The sequence below is a fragment of the Pseudoliparis swirei genome, chromosome 7, assembly GCF_029220125.1.
Source record: "Pseudoliparis swirei isolate HS2019 ecotype Mariana Trench chromosome 7, NWPU_hadal_v1, whole genome shotgun sequence".
NCBI classification, from domain to species: Eukaryota; Metazoa; Chordata; class Actinopteri; order Perciformes; family Liparidae; genus Pseudoliparis; species Pseudoliparis swirei.
In genome coordinates this window covers 13,893,717-13,911,329 of record NC_079394.1, presented here as the reverse complement: position 1 = coordinate 13,911,329, position 17,613 = coordinate 13,893,717, and the positions used below count along the sequence as shown (strand labels likewise).

Here is a 17,613-nt window from a genome sequence, read left to right as displayed (position 1 = left end):
AATACATCTATTTTTTACGCCAGGCTCACGTGCGTCGAGACGTTCGAGTCGCATGACGTCACGACGCACGGCAAGGCCACGCCTCCTGCGCGCGCCCCCTCCCGAGCTGTCATCATCTCACCGGGAGAAGGCGAAGGGCATCCGGGATAACGGCCGAGAGGGGAGCCACTGAAACGCATTTCTAGAGGTGAGTAACCGGGAGTCGAGGCTCCAGGGGGGTCCGGGAGTCACCGGGGAAGTTACCGGGTCTGGTCTACACACATAGAGACGGACCCGGGTCCCGTTTAACGGAAGTACAGTCCGTCCCTAGATGAAACCTGCTAGCTGCGTGCTAACACACACACACACACACACACACACACGCACACTAACGGCCCCGTGCACGTTAGCTCATAAGTCACGTGACTACTTTAACGCGTAGAGTTATAAAACGCCGCTCTGTAGCTTCCGGTACTGAGTTTTAACCGTAAATGACGTGATTTCACGAGGTTTTTGATCCAAGAAATCGCTTTTTCGGGAAGTCATGACTCGCGAAAGGACAAAATGACGGACAGCAGGTGTTAGCCAATAGCGATCAGCTTAGGCGTTCCGTTTCCGCCAATCGCCAGGCCGTGTAGGCGGGGCCAGGCGATGGGCGGGGCCAGGCCGGGGTGAGAAAGGAACATGGAGCCCCAACAAGGTCAAAACATGGAGACGCAGAGCAGGTTAACTTTAGTTAACTTGAGTATCCTTCCGCTGTTACCTTGCTTTCTTTCGGGGCTACGTCACTACAACTAGTGCACTTTATCCACTTCCTGCACTCACCTATATTGTTCTTGTGACGTCACTATACTGTTATGTAAAGCTACTCCCTCTGTGTTGTGGTCTGTAGAAGATGTATTCACTCGCTTTAAAGCTTTTTTTTTTCATGCTGAATTACTGTTTACAATATGAGGTTGAACACAATGTTTAAAGTGCTGCTTTTGTGTGAAACGCAACAAAATTAATCAACAACATCATATGGGGGTTATTTCACTGATGGGTGGAAAAACATTCAGACAAAATCCTTTTTTTCACAGATATTTTCCGCTGATGTTTGAAATATATTTGGCAATTAAACACACAACCTTTCATTGTCTCTGATTTTGTTTTAAGGGGAGAAATTATATAGAAACATTAAATTTTTGTAAGGGGTTTTATTAACTCCTTTTAAGAGGAAAGGTTCTCTAACTGGGAAGTAGTTTCAGGAAGTATTCTGGTCTTTTACTGCAGTAGAAGTACTACTACGCACTGTGAAAATACTCCGATATAACATTCAAAAAATATATATAAATATTGTATAGAAAAGTCGTTCATATAGTTAAAGTATTGATTGATCAATAAAATTTTGTCATATCGATGTCCTGCATTAATGTTCATAACTAGTCGGTGCATCATGTTTATAACTGTTTAACTGTTTTTTATAACTTTTATCACTGGTTTATGATTTGTATAAATGGGTATAACTGTTTAACTGGTATATTACTGTTTATAACTGTTTACAACTGGTTTTTATAACTGTTTATAACGCTTTATAGCTGTTTTAAACTGTTTATAGCTGTTTTATAACTGTTTTATAACTGTTGTGTCTTACCGTCTCTCTCTCTGGTCTCAGTGGACTAACGGACAGTGGACGCTTCATTCATCTATATCTTGGGCCTAAACCCCGGTGGAGTGACTCCCCCCCCCCCCCCCCCCCCCGTGGTTCTGAGGTTGAGGACGTCGGCCCATCGGCCCCCGACGCCGCCAGCACGTGACGCTTCTAAGGACTTTCAATGCATCGTTTAAGGACTTGTGCGGCGCGGCTGCGTCCGTTCACCGCCTCGCAGGCAGCTCAGACTTTCGGCCCTCAGCGGCCAATGACAGCCGCCTCCACGGGCGGCGCCAGGACGTTTCAGCCAATCAGGTGCTACACGGCGCCCGTGGCCTCGGAGCCGTTTCTCAACGGGACGAGCTCCAACTACGTAGAGGAGATGTACTTCGCCTGGCTGGAGGACCCGAAGAGCGTCCACAAGGTGAGCAGCAGTGGAGCCCCCTGCTGGTCTGGAGGAGGACCACGTCCACATGGTGGTGGTCTACTGGTTCAGGAATTAAGGATTATGAGTTATTCAAGCATGTCTTACCAGAGACACGATAATCACAGCTGCAGTCATCCATTAAATTGATCATCAATTAATTCTTCCGAAATCAGTACGTTGGCCCACAAACGCACCATGGAGCGTCACATGTGACCACGTTAAAGGTCGTCGATGACGTCCCAGTTTGAGAAGAGCGCCCCCTGTGGGGTGGAATGAGGCCGGAGACATTTATAGTCTTCAGGACTAAGAATAGCTGCTTGAAGTCGGTCACATGACGCAGCTGGTTGACCACATCGGGTTGTTGACAACATAGTTTATAAAATGGTTTACAATTTATTAACTTATTTAAGAGCTTCACAGAACGGACTGCTCAACATGCACATTATTAAGAAGAGTTGAGAAACCAGACAGAGAGACACACACAGAGACACCACACACGCACACTCAGAAACGAGCTCTAACTAAATCCCCGGTGCTCACCTGGCCGCCTCAATGTCAGCCAATGAGAGCACAGGACCTGTTGATCTGTCTCGTCTTCCGGTGACGGGTCGTTGTGAGACATGAGGTGTAGAGATATTTTATTTCAGCATTTGTCTTTGTCGCGTAGTCCTTTGCACACACGCAGTACCCAACACCTCCTGCTCATACTCTTGATGTCCAACCTGACCTTGCTGTTCTCGGCTAACTAACCGCAACTCTTGGACGCATATTGTTTATCATAGACACCCCAAACATCACAACAAGTTATTTGGCAGGTTACATTTAATGTAAAATGTAATGGTGGTATGAATATAGTTATAAACTATGATGTGAACATGTCAATGTACTGGGAGTAAACTGAGTATTTAAGAGACGGCAGCATCCTAATAACACTTCTCCAAAACCAGATAATCAACACGGTACAAGTTTCTGTTGAATGTTTTACTGACTGTTACTGACTGACTGTTGTTACTGATTGAATGTTGTTACTGTCTGTGACTGTTGTTGTTGGAGACTGACTTATTCTCTGGCTATTGATAAGACTGTTACTGACTGTTGTTACTTTCTGACTGTTGTTAGACTGACTGTTGTTACTTACTGTTGTCTGACTGTTGTTAATGTAGTTGTTATAGACTGACCTACTGTTTGGCTGTTGATAAGAACTGTCTGACTGTTTCGGGCTGTTAGTGTCAGGCTGTTGTAACTGACCGACTATTGTTACTGACTGATTTTACAGATTGACTGTTGTTCCTGTTTGACTGTTGTTGCAGATTGACTTGTTACTGTCTGACTGTTGTTACTGACTGACTTTTGTCAATGACTGCATGCTGTCACTGACTGACTGTTGTTACAGACTGTTGTTCTTCCAGTATGTAAATAGTTGCCCCACATTAATGCAACAATATTCAGTTTATTTTGTAGAGCCCAAAATCATAACGTCCCCTCAGAGGAGCCTGCACACACACGGCCCTGAACTTTGACCTTTGACCTGCTGGTTGAACAGTGAACTCTTCAGTCAAATCTACGGATCATTGAACAGCTTCAGTCTGGACTTCCTGCTGCGCCTTCACAATAAAAGCCTGTTGAGAACCACAAGAACCATGAACTATGGAGGTGTGATTGGGACCTCATGAGATTACCTCACATGGTTCTTCTTCTGTGGTGCAGGAAGACGTCACTTTGTATGAATGTGGCGCTGCGTGGTGGAAAAAACTGTTTTATTACCGAGTTCATTTTGGGTGAAACCCGTCAGACTGGCCTCAGAACGAAGTGACTTCAGCAGAAGCACCACCACAGTACTTTAGTACTTTAATACTGTGTTTACATATCTTTATACATGTCGAGGCATCACTACGATCTGTAAGCTGTTCCCTGTAAGACGAGAACCAGACGAGACCCGGTTCCTCCTAGGACATCTGGAGGGTGTAGTCTGTGGTTCTGCAGCTCATTCTGGACTCATGAATCACCGACTGGAGGAACCAGTTAGCTCGTGTCAGGAGCTTCATGTTGTTGTTTACATGAAAAGAGACAAGTATTTAATCAGAACAGACTTTACAAAGTAAACGTTAAAGTCCTCAGATTTAAGCTCTCCTTCTGTGGTTTTATTAACACTGCTCTTTTTCTCCCCCCCTACAGTCGTGGGACGTGTTCTTCAGGAACGCCAACGCCGGTGCTCCTCCAGGAGCAGCCTACCAGTCTCCTCTGGGCCTCTCTGCTGCTCCTCTCTCCTCTCTGGTGGGAGCTCAGCCCAACGTGGAGAAGCTGGTAGAGGATCACCTGGCGGTGCAGTCGCTCATCAGGGCCTACCAGGTACACACACACGCATACACAGGCGCACACGGATAGACACACGCATGCAGAGACACACGCAGAGACACACGCATGCACACACTCATGCGGAGACACACACATTCACACATGCACACACATGCAGAAACACACACATTCAAACACATGCACAAGCATACACACACACATTCAGAGACACACACATTCTCACACACAGCCACACACGCATGCAGAGACACACGCATGCATACGCACACAGACATGCAAAGACTTGCTCACACACACACATGCAGAGACACACATGCTCACACAGACATGCGTGTGTGTGTGTCACAATGTTTTGGAGGATGTAGACATGAAGTATAAATGTATAATAAACGTTTGTTTTAATGATGGATATTCAATTTAAATCCTTTCTAAAGAGACGAGATGTCTTCATGCTTTAGTGACTTTAAGAATCTCTTCTAAATGTCACCTTCTAAAATAAATTAAACATCAGTAACTTCACCTTTCATAAGTTATGTTGAATTAAATGTGATATTATAAATAACTGTTGTGATAATGTGTTTAACATCCTCAGGTCCTGACCACTTCCTGCTTTATTTAACACTGTTTTTATATTAATTATACTTTTTGTGTTTTTACAATGTTCATTCTGTTTCATATCATTGTTAATAAAGTTTAAGAGTTGATGAGAAGCCTGAGGACTGGAGCGGTGAGTGGAGGTCTTCACGGGTCCTGAAACATTATTCATCCACAAGAGATTAATCTATCAGTTCTTTAATTTTGTTTTAATCCATGAAGACAACCACATAGCTCATGCATGCCTGTGCAGACCTCCAGTCACCTGACCCCAGTCCGTGTTGTGATAACAGGCGTGTGCGTGTGCGTGTGTGTAGGTGATGGGGCATCACAATGCCCGGTTGGATCCTCTGGGAATCAGCTGTGTTAATTTTGATGATGCGCCGGTGAACGCCGGCTTCCAAGACGTCGGTGAGGCATCAGAACTGAACTCTTCTGGCGTGTGGTGTTAATGCTACCCCCCCCCCCCCACCCCCCTCTCTCTCTCTCTCCCCCTCTCTCTTTGTGGTGATCTACTTTAATCCTCCACCCTGCTTCTCCTCTGGTTCTTTTGTTGCATCTTGCTTCCTCTTATTCCCTTTCTCCTTTATTTCGCTCCATCCTGTCGTCGTTCTCCTCCTTCTCCTCCTCCTCTTGTCCTGGGTGGGCTCTGTCCTATTGTCCTTGTAGATCCGGGGGCACCACGTGGCTCAGTTGGACCCCCTCGGCATCATGGATGCCGATCTGGACTCGTGTGTCCCCACTGACATAATCACGTCCTCTGACAAGCTGGGTGAGAAGCTGCTGGTGGACTCCTGGAACGTTCTAGTACAAACTCTGATGTTCCTGGAACGTTCTAGTACACACTCTGATGTTCCTGGAACGTTCAAGTACACACTCTGATGTTCCTGGAATGTTCTAGTACACACTCTGATGTTCCTGGAACGTTCTAGTACACACTCTGATGTTCCTGGAACGTTCTAGTACACACTCTGATGTTCCTGGAACGTTCTAGTACACACTCTGATGTTCCTGGAATGTTCTAGTACACACTATAATGTTCCTGGATGAATAAATCTAAATTATTCATGTTTTGAACGATCCAACTAAACTTCTTGAGTTTGAACTTTCTGAAACTTTATTGAACTTTACTGACTTCAAGCTTCCCTAAAGCGAGTCTCCCTGTTGTCCTCAAAGATCTTGATGGGCTTCACTTCAGGAATAGTTTAATTCCTTTGCAGCTCTGTAGGAACCAGCTTGTGAGTCAATGAGATCCTTTATGATCCTTCATGATCCTTTAGTAGCGTCACAATGTCCTTCATCAGCACTTTGTCTCCTTCCTGTTTACTTTTCCTGAGAACCTGAGATTGAAAGTTTGAGCTGTTAGCTCGTGGCTAGCTGTGCTAGCTTCATGATCTGACGTGTTTTACCTTCCGCTGGTCGTTGATTGGCTTCTGCTCTGACACGTCTGCTCTGCGCCGCATCCTGATTGGCTCGTTGTCCTGTTGGCAGGAATCTGAAGAGTATTTGTACGTCTCTCGATGAGTTCTAGTGTTTCACTTCACTGGATAGACTGAAGCGAACGGTCTCACCTGATCGGACCTTTACTTTAACGCTGGTCAGGGAGTTATTTATGTCACCAACGTCTCAAACTTCAGTCGTTACTGATCCCAGCTACGGGTCGTAGGTCACTAACGGCGTGCGGGTGTCTCTCCCTCTGCTGCCCCCTCCAGACGTGACCGTGGTCAAGGAGAGGCTGAGAATCCTCACGGTAGGAGGTACGAGGAGCCGCTAGTTCCTCCTCAGCGGGCGGTAGAGCACGCCGCTCCTACAGGAAGTCAGGAAGATCCTGACTTCCTGAACGTAAAGGAAAGACTTCATGAGTTCACCGTCTTTGACCCTTACCCAGCACCGCTCGCTCTTCATTGGACCATTTAAAAACACATTTCGATGAAGCTCAGTGAAATATCTTTAAAGCCTCAACACACAGGAAACAGATATACATTATATAATATAGAGTTACAAGTTGACCTCTGAAGGTCTCCTGTGTGTTCTGGCTGCTGTAGTCAGCTGTGTTTGATTCAGACGTTGCTGTTATATATATATATACATATGTGTGTGTGTGTATCGTTTTCTATGATAAGGAGGAGAGGAAGTGTGGAAAGTGAATAAAGAGCTGAGCAGTGATCCGTCCTTTAGAGAGACGCTGCTTCTTGATTGGCCGCATTGCTTTTCAGCGTGTGATTGGTTCTTGATGTTTCTTCCGTGAGCCGCGTCGGCTCTCTGATTGGCTGAATCGGTCTGCCCGGCTCGGCCTTTTTGATTGGCCAGTTGGTCGAGTTAAACGCGTCCTTTCTCTCTCTACCTGTCCTCTCTCTACCTGTCCTCTCTCCTTTAACGTCCTCCACTAACATCGTCTGGAGTGACTAAATAGCCCCCGACCTGTCACTCCCGTTCATCACGCTGTCATGAAGGCGTCACTGGCCTCTCCTTGAAGCCCCGCCTCTACTGGTGGACCGCTGTTTACTGTAGTGTTCAGATGGTCTTCTGATTGTTTATTCAGGGCTCCAGACTAACTTTTTTTACTAGGAGCACAGTGGCCCCTAACTTAAAATTTTAGGGGCGCAAGCAGAAAATTTAGGGGCGCACACTATAAATCGACTTGCAAAGTTTTCCCATCATTTTTACTGTATTACTGATAAATAATTTGACTATACAATCTTATGCCTGTTTGCCTTCATGATCTGCAAAACATTCACAACAGAGAACTCTTCAGAAGTTACTGTATTGAGTTTAAACATATTTTAAGAGAAAACATACCTTGAGCATGTGCATGTTGCACTTCGATGTGGCCAATCAAAACATTTGTTGGTTTCTAGAGATGCACCGATCACTGAAATCAGTATCTGCCGATCACCGATAATACCGATCACCGAGTTGATTGAATCTTTCTATTTATTGTGTAGCATTATTGCCTAGGACTATGAGGAAATACATATATAAAGCAACTCAAACATTAAAGAAATGACCGATTTCTTTAAACAATTAGGACTTTTACTTTGAAAAATGTCCTAATTGAAACATTAAAATTGTTTGATTGCTATTGTAGGGGATTTCAGATATGTATGGAACACATCTGCATCATTCATTTCCTGGAACTCTTGGGGAAATCTATATACAGGACTTTTCTTAACATACAAAAGACTGACTAATTTTTATAAACTCTTCCTTGGTCCAGTAAAAATGTTTTAATGTTAGCTTAATTTAAGCTAAATCTCAGAAGCGATCTATAAAGAGACAAAATCAGTTCATTGTTTACTTTTATATGTTAGTGTATGATTTGTCGAAATCTTATTTAGAAAAACGGATGTTTAAAGTGGTTCTTTCCGCTAACTTTGCAAAACCGGATGCTGTCACTTAAATCCTTCCGCTAATTTTATCAAAACCCTCGCGCGCTCCCGATCGAATGTGTTTAGCGTGAGCATCAGTCTATAGGGGCTCAGACATGTGAGAGTCGGCTGAGTCGACCCAGAGATTCAACTCGGGGGACGGGGACGCCGCTCGCTGGTGAGGATCCCCTCTTGCTGTGCGCCTCTTTTCACACATTAGCCCCCCCCCCCCCCGCTCTCACACACAGGCCAGCCTTCTTCTTCGGTTTTCGTCTCCTTTCTTCTTCTTCTGGAGTTAATGTCAGTTAGCAAACCAGTCATTCAGGCATTACCGCTAACTATAGTGGGCTGAAGTGTAGAACAAGTTTGTCAGCAACAAAAATATTTAATCACAACAACAACAAATCTGCTAATTTACTGGTCGCGCATGCGCGAGTTGATGAAAAATGTACTCGCACTGTGTCTAATTTTAGGCGCAAAATGCAACCATTTGGTCGCAGTCTGGAGCCCTGTTATTGTAAAAATAATATATGTCTCGGGCTTTTATTGTGAAAGGTAAGAAGCAAGAAGTTGGCGGGGCCTCCACACTCAGTCTTTTTAATGTATATTTTAGTCCATGATAGAAAAGTTTAATCCTGCTTCATAAACTCATTCAGCCCAATAAAGGAGAAGAAGTCTTCAGACTCGTTCATCTTTCTTTTCTTTGGTTTCCACCAACATGATGATTTAAGTTATTGATGTGTGATTAATCTTTGATACTAATGATCTCACGTATTGATTCTCGTCTGTTTCTGCTGCTGCTACTTGTTTGTTCTCTTATCTTTCTTTCGGCCTCTCTCCATCTCTCTGGGGTCTCCTCTCTCCGTCCTGCAACCTTTTGTTCACCTCCTTCCCTCTTTTCTGTCTCGTGTTGCATCATGGGACATGTAGGCTTCTACGGCCTGGATGAGTCCGACCTGGACAAGGAGTTCCGACTGCCCACCACCACCTTCATCGGGGGCTCGGAGAGCGCTCTGCCGCTAAAGGAGATCATCCGCCGGCTGGAAGTAAGCAGAGCACACCTGGATGAGTGGAGGTGTTGCCCGTGCAGGTGGTGCAGTGATGCTGTTCTCCTGTTGGTCAGATGGCGTACTGCCAGCACATCGGGGTGGAGTTCATGTTCATCAACGACCTGGATCAGTGCCAGTGGATCAGGGAGAAGTTTGAGACTCCAGGAATCATGCAGTTCACTCTGGAGGAGAAGAGGACGCTGCTGGCCCGCATGGTCCGCTCCACCAGGTAAACCCCCCTCCCCCGCATGGTACGCTCCAACAGGTAAACACCTCCCCTCCCCCGCATGGTACGCTCCAACAGGTAAACACCTCCCCTCCCCCGCATGGTCTGCTCCACCAGGTAAACAACCCCCACCTGTGTGCAGGTTTGAGGAGTTCCTCCAGAAGAAGTGGTCTGCAGAGAAGCGCTTCGGTCTGGAGGGATGTGAGTCTCTGATCCCGGCTCTGAAAACCATCATCGATAAATCCTCTGAGAACGGAGTGGAGAACGTCATCATGGGCATGCCCCACCGGTAACACACCTCTACCTGCACACACACCTCTACCTGTACACACACACCTCCTGTCTGCACTCTGACCTCCTTCTCCTGCCAGAGGCCGTCTGAATGTTCTGGCCAACGTGATCCGTAAAGAGCTGGAGCAGATCTTCTGTCAGTTTGACTCCAAGCTGGAGGCCGCGGACGAGGTAATGTACCACACGCACACGCACACGCTCACACACACTCACTCACTGGAGGTGTGTGTGCTTTTCAGGGCTCTGGAGACGTGAAGTACCATCTGGGGATGTACCATCGGCGCATCAACCGCGTGACGGACCGGAACATCACGCTGTCCCTGATGGCCAACCCGTCCCATCTGGAGGCCGTGGACCCCGTGGTGCAGGGCAAGACCAAGGCGGAGCAGTTCTACTGCGGGGACAACGAGGGCAAGCGGGTGAGTGGCTCCTGTCCCCCCACCTGGTCCTGAATCAGGTCTTCACCGGGTCCTGAACGAGGTCCCCCTCCCCGTCTCTCCAGGTGATGTCCATCCTGATCCACGGGGACGCGGCGTTCGCGGGCCAGGGGATCGTGTACGAGACGTTCCACCTGTCCGACCTGCCGTCCTACACCACGCATGGCACCGTGCACGTGGTGGCCAACAACCAGATCGGCTTCACCACGGACCCCCGCGTGGCGCGCTCCTCGCCGTACCCCACCGACGTGGCCCGCGTGGTCAACGCGCCCATCTTTCATGTGAACGCCGACGACCCCGAGGCCGTGATCTACGTGTGCAAGGTGGCAGCCGAGTGGAGGGCCACGTTCCACAAGGACGTGGTGGTGGACCTGGTGAGTGCCCCCCCAGACCCTTCAGACCCCAGACAACTTGAGAGGGAGGCTCACTGTGTGTGTGTGTGTGTGTGTGTGTGTGTAGGTGTGCTACAGGCGCATGGGGCACAACGAGATGGACGAGCCCATGTTCACGCAGCCTCTGATGTACAAGCAGATCAAGAAGCAGAAACCGGTTCTGCACAAATATGCAGAGAAGCTGATCGCAGAGGGTGCCGTGAGCCGGCAGGAGTACGAGGTACCAGGACCAGAACCACTAGTAGTATTAGTAGTACTTATACCAGTAGCACTACTAGTACTACTGGTACTAGTAGTGCTACTGGAATACATCAGAGAACGGTCATATACTATCAATACACACACCTTTTATTCTATAAACTTTTAACCATTAGGGTGTCAGAATTAAACTTTTTGTCAAACCTGCTGTTATATATGTTGTATAGATTATATATAGGTTATATAATTTGTTTAAATTGAACAAGTTGTGTAAATTATGTTATATAAATGATATATATATTTATATACATAACAAATATATATATGTATATATAACAAAATACATATAGATATATATTTTAAAGGAATATATTCTTTATATATATGTATATATATTAAAAGAATATTTTAACATATATATATATATAAAAATATTTTTTTAAATATATATAAATAAATGTAAAAACATATTTATATTAGGGCTGTCAGCGTTAACGCGTTAATCTATGCGATTAATTTGGCCGCGTTAACGCACTAAAATATTTTAACGCAATTAACGCAACTTTGTTTACTTCCGGTGTTCGTTGAAGTTTTTACACTCCGTTTTTAAAACAATTATTTCCCCGCGAAAATACGGAGCAGAAATCAGATTAAACTCGTGGATGAATCAGTCGGGTTTCCTCCTGCTCCTCCTTCCTCCCGTCTCCCCCTCTGATACACAGAGGAACAGAGGGGCGACGTGTCGGGTGACGAACTCGTCACACGAAACCTTCACCGTGATTTGTCAATCCGTTTGTCTGTCAACATTTACTCAGTAAATCACAAGGACCTCCCACCTCACAGATGAAGTTCATTAGCCACCTGTCAGTCAGAGAAGACAGAGAACACGACGCGAGGACAAATGTGCCTCATTATATAGAGAGCTGAGATTGTTCTGGAATGTTTGATGTATAACACATGGGTATGTGTCACATGAAAACGCCTTTAAAAGGTGAATTTACATTTTTTTGTAAAATGGAGACATGAGCCCAGCCTCCAGAGGGTTAACGTGACATATTTGAATGTCAGTCAGTCACCAAGGCCACTGGTTCTTCTGCTGTTCAATGTTAAAGATGACAGGACCAATGGGGTCTCAATATACTTCTTTTTTTGTACTAATCTGGATGTTTCACTGAAGAAACAATTTATCATCCACAATATTAAATACCTCGCTGGCACTTTATAGGTAGGAGCCTCTTTGAAAACACAGCTCTGTGTGAAGTTTTGTCTTTAAAAAGAAGAAAAACAACTTTTAATCGCGATTAATGAATTTCAAAATGTGCGATTAATTAGTTAATTTTTTTAAATCGATTGACAGCCCTAATTTATAGATTTTAAAATGTATATATATTTTAAATATAATTAAAAAGAAAATATATATATTTATATATATATTACAAAAATATGTTTTATATCGATATTAAAAATATGTATTAAAAAAATATATATAATTAATGTTCCATCTCTTTCTTCAGGAGGAAATTGCCAAATACGATAAGATCTGTGAGGAGGCCTACAACCGGTCTAAAGACGAGAAGATCCTCCACATCAAGCACTGGCTGGACTCCCCCTGGCCTGGTGGGTCTCAGAACCAGTTACTGGTCCTCAGGACCTTGGTTCGGTCTCAGGACCCAGGTCTCAAGACCTGGTCCTCTGGTATCAGGTCTTGGTCCAGGTTCTCTAGTGTCAAGTCCTGGTCCTTTGTCTCTGAGTTGAACTGTCGTCCTCTGCAGGTTTCTTCACTCTGGACGGACAACCGAAGTCCATGAGCTGCCCCTCCACCGGTCTGACGGAGGAAAACCTGAACCACATCGGAGGCGTGGCCTCGTCCGTCCCCGTGGAGGACTTCACCATCCACGGAGGTGGGCCACGTTGAGACCTGCTGTAGTCCTTTATTATATCACAGAGAAGCATGAGGGCCTCATTGTCCTCCTGTGTGATCAGGTCTGAGTCGGGTCCTGAAGAGCCGAGGGGAGATGGTCCGTCAGCGCACCGTGGACTGGGCCCTGGGGGAGTACATGGCCTTCGGGTCCCTGCTGCAGGAGGGAGTCCACATCCGACTGTCGGGGCAGGACGTAGAGCGAGGCACCTTCAGGTAACCCCGAACCTCCTCTGAGACCGAGTCCTGGTCCAGGAGCAGAAAGTCAAAGCTGCACTGATCGTCACCCTGCAGCCACCGTCACCACGTCCTCCACGACCAGAACGTGGACAAGAGGATCTGCATCCCCATGAACCACGTGTCCCCGGACCAGGCCCCCTACACCGTGTGCAACAGCTCCCTGTCCGAGTACGGGGTCCTGGGTGAGTCCACTATATATATATATATATTTGTTTTATATATATATATATATATATATGTGTGTGTATTAATACCTGCAGGCTTCGAGCTGGGTTTCGCCATGGCCAGCCCCAACGCCCTCATCCTGTGGGAGGCTCAGTTCGGGGACTTCCACAACACGGCCCAGTGCATCATCGACCAGTTCATCTGCCCCGGGCAGGCCAAGTGGGTACGGCAGAACGGCATCGTGCTGCTGCTGCCACACGGCATGGAGGGGATGGTACGACCCACACACGTACACGCACGCACTCGCGCACGCGTCGGGTACAAGTTCACAGCGGTAGGTAACGGCTCCTCTGTGTCCTCAGGGTCCAGAACATTCTTCAGCTCGTCCTGAGAGGTTCCTCCAGATGTGCAACGACGACCCCGACGTCATGCCGGTGAGACAGGAAGTTAAAGTCATTCTCTCCTGCTGGTTGGTGCCACGTTCATATCTTTCATAGCCAGATGGGTCAGAGACTCACTTTATTTTGGAGCTACTTCCTGTGGTCTGTCATTCAAAATAAAAGAGGTTTTATTTCTGGTTGAAAGCTGAATTTCAACCACGGCGTACGCTTTTAAGATGGAGAAAGTAGCTTTAACTATATATATAATACTGTGTAAAATATAAATATATCTGTGTACATACTCTAGAAACAGGAAGTAAGCGAGGGAAAATTGCTATGACGGTGAGCTGATGAATGCACTGATTAATTGAAAACTTCGACTGTATAGTGCACTCGGATGACCTTTGATGTCACTGACTCCTCCCCCTCTGATGTCACTGACTCCTCCCCCTAGAGCCTCACGGAGGACTTCGATGTGCAGCAGCTCTACGACTGTAACTGGATCGTTGTGAACTGCTCGAACCCTGGAAACTACTTCCATGTCCTGAGGAGACAGATCCTGCTGCCCTACAGGAAGCCTGTGAGACACACACAGACACACACACACACACATCAACATGTTACACACACACACACACACTCTCTCAGGTCACATATTTTATTCTGAAAACCTTCACCCCCTGAGATGATGACCTTCCTGTCTCTCCCTCCAGCTGATTGTCTTCACCCCCAAATCTCTGCTGCGCCACCCAGAGGCCAGATCCAGCTTTGATGTGATGCTGCCTGGTACTTCATAGTAGTAGTATTATATATAGTATTAGTACTATTCATATTAGAATTATTGAAATGGACTTGGACATTGTCTCCTCCTTCTCTCTCTCCCCTCCCCACCACCACCACCTCTAGGAACCCACTTCCTGAGGCTGATCCCAGAAGAGGGCGTGGCCTCTGAGCGCCCTGAAGAGGTGAAGCGTCTGATATTCTGCACAGGGAAGGTTTACTACGAGCTGACCAAGGAGAGGAGGAGCCGAGGCATGGAGGCCACGGTGGCCATCGCCCGCATCGAGCAGGTACTAGTACACACAGAGCAGTATTGATCACAGTACTAGTTCGACCTCTGACCTCTGGCCCCTCCCCCAGCTGTCCCCGTTCCCCTTCGACAAGGTGAAGGCGGAGTCCGAGCGCTTCTCTAACGCCGACCTAGTCTGGTGCCAGGAGGAGCACAAGAACCAGGGTTACTACGACTACGTGAAGCCCCGCATCAGGACCACCATCCAGAGGGCCAAGCCTGTCTGGTAACTCCTCCCCCTTATTTATTATTAACCCTTTATTTTACCAGGTGAAACCCATTAAAGATCTTTTGTTCCCTGGAAGAGACGGGACCTAATACAGAGCCTTGTGGAACACCTTCAGAGAATAGACCCTACAAGAGGACCTAATACAGAGCCTTGTGGAACACCTTCAGAGAATAGACCCTACAAGAGGACCTAATACAGAGCCTTGTGGAACACCTTCAGAGAATAGACCCTACAAGAGGACCTAATACAGAGCCTTGTGGAACACCTTCAGAGAATAGACCCTACAAGAGGACCTAATACAGAGCCTTGTGGAACACCTTCAGAGAATAGACCCTACAAGAGGACCTAATACAGAGCCTTGTGGAACACCTTCAGAGAATAGACCCTACAAGAGGACCTAATACAGAGCCTTGTGGAACACCTTCAGAGAATAGACCCTACAAGAGGACCTAATACAGAGCCTTGTGGAACACCTTCAGAGAATAGACCCTACAAGAGGACCTAATACAGATCCCTGTCGCACACTTTCAGAGGATAGACCCTCATGTCTGATGACCTCAGACCTGTTCTCAAGGTCCCTCGTGAACCAAGCGAGGAGCCTGAGCCCTAAAACATCATGGTCCTCCCTTCTGACCTCTGACCTCTGTCTCAGGTACGCGGGCCGAGGGCCGGCTGCCGCCCCGGCGACGGGCAACAAGAAGGCTCACCTGATGGAGCTGCAGCGTTTCCTTGACAACGCCTTCGGCCTGGACGCCTTCAAGGACCAGCAGTGACCTTTGACCCATTGAACCTCCCCTACAGACTGCATCTACACATACAGGAATATTGCACAGTACATACTGCTTATCCCAACTACTAGAAGTACTACAGGAGTACTAACTAGTAGTAATTGTGTAGTACTAACTAGTAGTACTACTAGTTAGTACTACACGATTACTACTTGTAGTACTGTTATTTCATCAGAACATATTACAGATACAAGTATCAATAAATCTGTTTTTACCTTTATTGATGAAATAAAACAAAATATTGAGTACTTCATGGTATCAGTATGTAGTACTACTTCCAGTACATCACAGTACATACACAGTGTGTACTTTATGGTACAGGTATGTAGTACTACTTCCAGTACATCAGTGTGTACTTCATGGTATCAGTATGTAGTTCTACTTCCAGTACATCACAGTGCATACACAGTGTGTACTGACTACTTAATATATGCATACTAATGTATTAGAAGTGTATACTATTAGTCTGGAGTACTACTGTGTACTACTGTGTTCAGTAGTACATCATCAAATTGATACATACATACTAGAACACTATGATACTTGGAGTAAAATACACAGAATGCATTCATATTACTCTCAGATACACAGATTACTTTTCTTTTATATTCAGAAGCTTTTAAAAAAAAGTTGTTCCTATATTTGAGCAACGGGTTGCCAGGTTGCTGAGATTGGCAACGTGACACTCACTTGCACGCACACACACTCCAGCTGTCTTGTGTACTAGCAGGTGTTGCATCATGTTCATCTTCATCGTCATCTTCACCTGAAACGTTCCAGGAAACATTTTAGTTTTTGATATATCGGCTCGTTAGCATTGTTAGCTTCCTTTAGAGCTCCCATTGTAAACCAATGGGCGCCCGGCTAACAGAAGGCAGATGGCGGAGCCTCGCAGCAGGTGGAGGAGGAAGAGGCGGTTGTTGTTGTGTGTTGGCTCGGTAATGGAAAGATCTTGAAGTCGTTGGTCACCACGGCAACGCTCAACTCCACATTTAAATTTAATTTTTTCTTTATGTTTTGGGGATTCAAAATGATTCTGATTTAACCGCTCAGCTTATCCTCTCCCTCCTCATGTGCTCCCTCCTCTCCTCAACTCATCCTCTTCTCCTACTCTTCTTTCCAACTCCTCTCCACCTCCTCTTCCTCTCATCTTCTCTCTTGTGAGCGTTCATCTCGTGCCAAAGCGGAGCGTCTCATGTTGTGTTTTGAATGAACTCCTGTCAACAGGAAGTGACTCCTGTCAACACAAATGGCAGAAGAAGAACTGCAGCTTGTTTCTTCAGAAAATGATTAATTTATTTTCATAATGGGATTAAACTTCTCTTCATTGTTTTGCTTCATTCAATAAAGAAATCTACTGAAGTCTGCAGCTCCCCCTCTTCTTCATGTTTACATGTAAACAACATGCAAACTACATGCAACATGCAGACAGTTCATGTTCATAACCTTGGGTTTATACTTGCAGTGTATACTCGGTTCATCCTGGTCTCAGATGGTCCTGGTCTGAACCCGAAGCACTCGATGATATTTATCATGTTACTGATCATGTTTGATTGAGAAACATGAGAGTGATGTCAGAATATCACTAATGGTGTCATCTCAAATTAATAAAGGATTATATATATATAATTATTTATATACAAATATATATATTTATTATATATAATATATAATTCCAAAGAGAAACGTGCTTAAAGTAATCTTCCTCCCTTTCTTCCCTCGTCTATTCTTTGAACTCACATTCTCACTGTGTGTGTGTTTCAGTTGACATGGAAACTGAGGCCGCAGATCACAGTGGCATCTTAATCCTGAAACCTCTGGTTATTCTGACCCACAATTCGATTCAATTCAATTCAGTTTATTTGTATAGCCCAATTTCACAAATTACAAATTTGTCTCGGAGTGCTTTACAATCTG

At 45.8% G+C, this 17,613-nt stretch overlaps 1 protein-coding gene across 2 annotated transcripts; it reads left to right on the top strand.

The window, feature by feature from the left end:
• Positions 1–114: 114 nt before the first annotated feature.
• Positions 115–17,058, top strand: ogdha (oxoglutarate dehydrogenase a). Of its 2 annotated transcripts, none has more exons than XM_056418552.1 (22): positions 115–187; positions 1,634–2,033; positions 4,212–4,385; positions 5,616–5,718; positions 9,245–9,360; positions 9,438–9,592; positions 9,732–9,878; positions 9,961–10,051; positions 10,120–10,299; positions 10,383–10,691; positions 10,777–10,929; positions 12,422–12,524; positions 12,680–12,808; positions 12,891–13,041; positions 13,120–13,247; positions 13,326–13,504; positions 13,593–13,664; positions 14,065–14,190; positions 14,324–14,396; positions 14,517–14,680; positions 14,751–14,905; positions 15,561–17,058. In XM_056418552.1, the coding sequence occupies exons 2-22, from the start codon at positions 1,794–1,796 to the stop codon at positions 15,679–15,681; spliced, it is 3,069 nt and encodes a 1,022-aa protein (XP_056274527.1). In that variant the 5' UTR covers positions 115–187; positions 1,634–1,793; the 3' UTR covers positions 15,682–17,058. The 2 variants fall into 2 exon arrangements, with proteins under 2 accessions (XP_056274527.1, XP_056274528.1); XM_056418553.1 differs by lacking the exon at positions 5,616–5,718 and adding an exon at positions 5,264–5,357.
• Positions 17,059–17,613: the final 555 nt, after the last annotated feature.

Coding starts and splice junctions, on each gene's coding strand:
- ogdha (XM_056418552.1), top strand. CDS start 1,794: ATGCATCGTTTAAGGACTTGTGCGGCGCGGCTGCGTCCGTTCACCGCC. Junction 10,300..10,382: donor GGGACAACGAGGGCAAGCGG/GTGAGTGGCTCC, acceptor CCGTCTCTCCAG/GTGATGTCCATCCTGATCCA. Junction 10,692..10,776: donor AGGACGTGGTGGTGGACCTG/GTGAGTGCCCCC, acceptor GTGTGTGTGTAG/GTGTGCTACAGGCGCATGGG.